Source organism: Priapulus caudatus, unplaced genomic scaffold, assembly GCF_000485595.1.
Source record: "Priapulus caudatus unplaced genomic scaffold, Priapulus_caudatus-5.0.1 Scaffold737, whole genome shotgun sequence".
NCBI lineage: Eukaryota > Metazoa > Priapulida > Priapulimorpha > Priapulimorphida > Priapulidae > Priapulus > Priapulus caudatus.
The window spans coordinates 97,335-102,780 of NW_014577798.1; the positions used below are offsets into that span (position 1 = coordinate 97,335).

At 40.7% G+C, this 5,446-nt stretch overlaps 1 protein-coding gene across 1 annotated transcript; it reads left to right on the top strand.

Annotated features, from left to right (window-relative positions):
* Positions 1 to 2,269: 2,269 nt before the first annotated feature.
* Positions 2,270 to 3,424, top strand: LOC106813190. The gene has a single exon (XM_014817257.1). It carries the CDS (start codon positions 2,300 to 2,302, stop codon positions 3,422 to 3,424), a length of 1,125 nt encoding a protein of 374 aa, XP_014672743.1. The 5' UTR covers positions 2,270 to 2,299.
* The last annotated feature ends 2,022 nt before the right edge of the window (positions 3,425 to 5,446 follow it).

Genomic DNA, 5,446 nt, shown 5'->3' on the forward strand with positions numbered 1-5,446 from the left:
TGATCTAATTAGGTTAGAGCAATAAATTCTTTTTTTGCACTAAAGAAGTATACTTTTGTTCTTTTTTTTAAATGTATACATGTTTGTTGCCTTTATTTTTGAAGAAATATGTTGATAATAGATGTTTTTATGCATTGTCTTTACCATTATCAGCAGTGCATACATTTAAATCTTAGTTCATTCAACTGGATATAGATGGAGCTGATAACTTTTTCAGAAGTACCAGGATGAATAGCAGTCATTTTAAAACTCTGATTTAGTTATTAATGCATGTGGGCTGACAAAAGAGAAGTTAATGGTAAGTGTCACACAAATAGCTTGTCTTTACCGAGATGTCAAAAAGTTACTATAAGGACCAGGGATCCATAGGAAGGCAAATAGAGATAGTAAGGAAGTGGGCCTAGAAAATGATAGGCCATAAATCTACTTCCTCAAATTTACACACTGTCAGATTTTGACATGAATGTGTCTTTACCGTTATCTTCAATAGTCTTTACCATTATCAATTTCAATAACAGTGAAGACAAAGCCATAATGGTAAAGACAAATTTAAGGAATAATCTTATTCTACTCTAAATTGCTTGTTCAAAAAACAAAACTACTATTTTCTGTGTACAGGTTGTTAATATGACAAGGAGTTGGTAGTAAATACAGCATGTCATGATGTACAATAAGCCACATAATAGCAGATGGGGAAAAAATGCTAATAGAAAATTTCAGCTGATTGATTTTTGACTCCCCTTCAGTGAGTGTCTTTAGTTATAGAACATTGCAACTTACTGAGTAGGTGTGTCTAGGCAAGAGTAACTCACACAACAAATTTCATCGCGAGTACACTTCATTGAAAAATCCAGTTTATTTTTTCAGCGAGCCCAAAATGCCTCCAAAGAAGAAGTCAAATGTTGAGCCCATGAGACGTTACATGGCACGCATAAAGGCAGATCCTGTAGCTCATGCGGCATACAAGCAAAAAGAAAGAGAGCGCTACAAAAAGAAAAAAGAGGCTGGGAAAATTCGGACCATCAAAGACTTGCCGCCAAGAGAACAACGTTGTCTGAGACGGAAGTGGAAAGTAGACAAGAGAGAGAAGAGACAGAAAGAAAAAGGTGAAGTGCCAGATACCATGGCTGAGGAAGCTGTGGACACACCCCCACCAACCCCTGAGCCTGATTCACCAGTACACAACCCAGTGCCTTCCCACCAGAAACAAGCAGGTCAAAAAAAGCTGAGAAGGGAGAACAGAAAGGCATACAGGACAATAAACAAGCACAAGGAGGAAATCAAGAAGCTTGATAAGCAGGTTCATGACCTGAAACTGAAAATCAGACGGTTGGAGAGGCGTGCCCCTACTGAATCAGGTTTACATGGTGAAGCAGTTGCAGGGAGTTCAGTAACTGCTGAATTCTCCCCAGCTTCCAGGGCTAATGCCATTCTGAACTCTGGTGACAGGAGCCGTGTTAAGAAGCAGTTGGTTTTCGGGTTGGCTCTCTCTGATGAAGTACGTACAAAGTTAAAGGCAAGTGCTAAGAGACATAAGGACTCCCAAGTTATGCACAGGATTCTAACCGGGAAAATTATGAGGAAATACAATTTGATTTCCAAAGCCAGACAAGAACTCTGTTTGACACGCAGAGGCGTTCAGAAGGCCTCGTTGGGTACCGGCTCTGTTCTAGAGTACAAAAGAAAGAAAACTGACAGTAAGGTAGATGATCTTGTCAAGTCTTTCTTCCTGGAAGATGTCAATAGTTCTCCAAGTGCCGGGAAACGAGAAACAATCACAAGAAACAAACTCAAGATGCAGAAAAGATACATGTGCGATACCATGGTAAATCTCCATGCAAAATTTAAAGCAGAGAGTGGTGCAGATATTTCATATGCAGCCTTTACTAGGCTTAGGCCGTTCTATGTTGTGGCTCCAAATGTCAATCAGCGCAACACGGTCAAGTGCAAATTACATCATAACTGCGAGTTCAAAGCAGTTAAACTTCACTCTATGGGGATCCTAATGTACAGGGATCCTTACAGTATCATGAAAGAAGTCACTTGCTCTACTGCTGAAAAAGCATGTATGTATCAGGAATGTGAGACATGTAAGGGGAAATTGGGTAGGATGTACAGGGATGGAATTGATAATGGAAAGTTGTCTCAGATGGCAACATACTCAGAATGGAACACCACCAAATAAGAGAGAATCAACTGCCAGGGGAAACCAATTTCTGTCCAACTTACCAAAAAAGTTGAGAAAAAGGCAACAGCTGCTGATCTATGCAAACTCTTTGAGAAGGAATTTGCACAGCTTATGCCTCACCAATACAGAATCTTCCATCAGTACAGGGAAATCAAACAGAAGAAAGAGAATCTGAGGGCTGATGAGTGTGTTCTCCAAATAGATTTCAGTGAGAATTATGCATGCAAGGCAGAAACAGAAACTCAGTCCATGCACTTTGGTGGCAGTAGGAAGCAGATCTCTCTGCACACTTGCCATGCAATGTTCAGAGATCATGTTATCAGGTGTTATTGCACTCTGAGTGAAGACCCTCGTCACTGTGCTGAATCAGTCTGGGCCCATCTTGCTCCAGTTTTAGATGATCTGTCCAAGACTGGAATTACGACGATTCACTTTGTCTCTGATGGGCCAACTACCCAGTACCGAAATAAAACAAATTTTTATCTCCTTGCAACATTGCCATTCACTCAGTGGAATTTTGACCAGGTCACATACAATTTTCTTGAGGCCAGTCACGGCAAAGGGCCAGCAGATGGAATTGGCGCTGCAATTAAGAATGGGGCTGATAGGTTAGTAGCCCATAGGAAAGACATTCTTGATGTCAAGCAGTTGCTTGAGTCATTGCAGAACACAGTCAATGTTAAAATGTATGAAATATCAACAGCACAGATAAGCTCCCTTGCAGATTCCATGAAAGATGTCCACCTCCAGCCAGTCCCAGGTACTATGAAGATTCATCAGCTGATGACATCAAAACGTCTTCAGGGAACAGTTTTCCATCGTCATTTGCCATGCTTCTGTAGTTCTGGTGACAGCGAGTTCTGCACATGCCACTCACGGATGAAGTTTCAAGTTGAGAATGCAAAATGCAAGAGAGTGGATTCAGTAGTGTCGAGGATTGAAATGAATTTAAGTAGGGAACTGGTTACAAAATTTGAAAAACGCATAGCTGAAGGATATGACGTAATCATTGAGGATTTAGATACCTTGGATGAGAGCAGTCGACTTGAGTATTTACACTGGAAAGTATGGAGGGCTGTGAAGCTGCAAGAGGACAGAGGTGCTGATAGTGACGATGATATACAGGATTGCCCCGTCGAATCTGATTCTGATGAGCCTGATAAGTCCGACCAAGACTGGGAACCGGAAGAAGCCTCACCCAGTGCTAAAACTCAAAGCCAAACTTCTCTACTGTAACACTGCAAAGCGTTACAGGCCAATAGGGCTACAAATTCCCCCCCACCGCCGACGCAGTACGGATAGTACATAGATGTCACTCATGTCTAGATATTGCGCGCTGCCTATGGGGGCCCAATTAGTGTAGCGCAATATCTACATAGATGTCACTCATGTCTAGATATTGCGCGCTGCCTATGCCTATGCCTATTGCGTGTTGCCGTCGTATGCTTTGACGGTCACCCAGCATCCACATACGTGCGCTGCTAGGTTTAGAGCTTTAGATTTTGACATTACACGCATGCAAAACACATGCAATCAAGGGCCAAGAGGTTGGTGCTCAGAGAAATACAACAACACTCGGTGTGTCAGGGCTCCTTACCTTAATGTTACAGACATAGCCATGGGAATCGAATGTTTGCGGATATTTCCTAGATTTAGTTATTGGGTGGAATACACGCATGATTTCAAGATTTTTTGTCGTGAGTGCTCCCGGGGTTTTGAGAGTCATTACGAGAAGGCAGCAGATTTTATGGGTGCTCTTGAAGCCGAAAGAGCCAACAATAGGGCTCGTAGGTCATTGAGGAGTATTAGTGTCGGCGTAGAGGATAAAATTTCTACTGTAAAACAGAAAATTAGTAGAGTAACAGGTCTTATAGGGCCTAAATATGTCACTTCTTATTTAATTACGGGTGTTATTATAGGTTTTTTAATATTTTTTGGCATGGATTCTCGAGTTATTTTGATTTCGTTCTTAGTTCTTGTTTGCTCTCATCAAGCATGGGGTGAAATGGAGTGCTCACGTTCACTCACCTCAACTATAGTTGGTAAGAGATATTACCAGCATCAAAGGGTGGTTAACTTAACGCAAGGTGACATGACAGCTTCGATGAGTGATTGCATATCTTGGAACTCAAAAGTTTCAGCGCATTCTCAGTCTACATTAAAACAACTTAAGTTTATCAATATGACAAGACAAGTGTCTTTGGTTGGTTTATATAGGGGTGTGGATTACTTTAATCTTGAAAAAATGTGCGATTACAAATGTGGTGGAGGTGGCTACGACGTTGATTTTGAAGAAAAATCCAAGTTACTCAATAGACAAACATATGTTGCAAACGTTAGCTCTCACGATGATGAACACGTAGGCATACAATGTGGAAAGTGTACGTTTGGGTGCCGGCTTACTAATTTCTGTTATTTGAGTTGGGAACCACACAATGAATGTGTTTTATACGAGTTAGTTACCTCTGGTTTGCGTTTAGGTGTGTTGAGAGAAGAAAATTCTGGTGTCGCCATGGTGATGGTTAAGACAGTTGACGTAGTACATTACACAGCTTTTAATGATATTAGGATAAAATTGTTGAGTGAAGACACCCATCAGCAAAGAGTGTTGCAATGTGGATCGGATTGGTACGAGTATAATGATGATCTCTCTTTGGATTCAAGAATTATTTGGTACCAATATGGTAGCAAACCGGATTTAGAATCTGTGTCTAGGGGGATAATAGCGAGAGGTTCGTGTGATACATTGTGTAAACCCAAATGTGATTCCAAGTACAGTGGTTTAAGATTTTTAACACCAAATCACTCACTTAAGAAAATGAGTCATCCACCTCTCACACACCTTAAAATTAACACTATAGATATAGCACTTCAAGTAGAGGGTATTTTAACAGAAATGATTAGTTGTTCCGTAAGGCAAATTAGACCCATGGCAGACGTCGTACTTAATTTCGGTGGTGATGGTGTGATAGATCTGGAATTGACCGTGCAGACAATACCGTGTGCTGTGGAGTATGTTGGTGAAAGCACCATAGGAGTGTGCTCAATTGATTCTGTTCACTATACAATCCAGAAGAAAATTGACGTTATTCAGATAAAATTACATTGTAATGAAAAAACAAGTTTCGTTTTAAAATTAGGTTCGAGTCAAACATTGATTACTGTTCTAAATAGAGATGTGTGGTCTTTTGTGAAAAATAGTGTATCATTCTTTTATTCTGATGTTAGTGAGCGAAGCGCTGGCATGAGTTCTTCTTT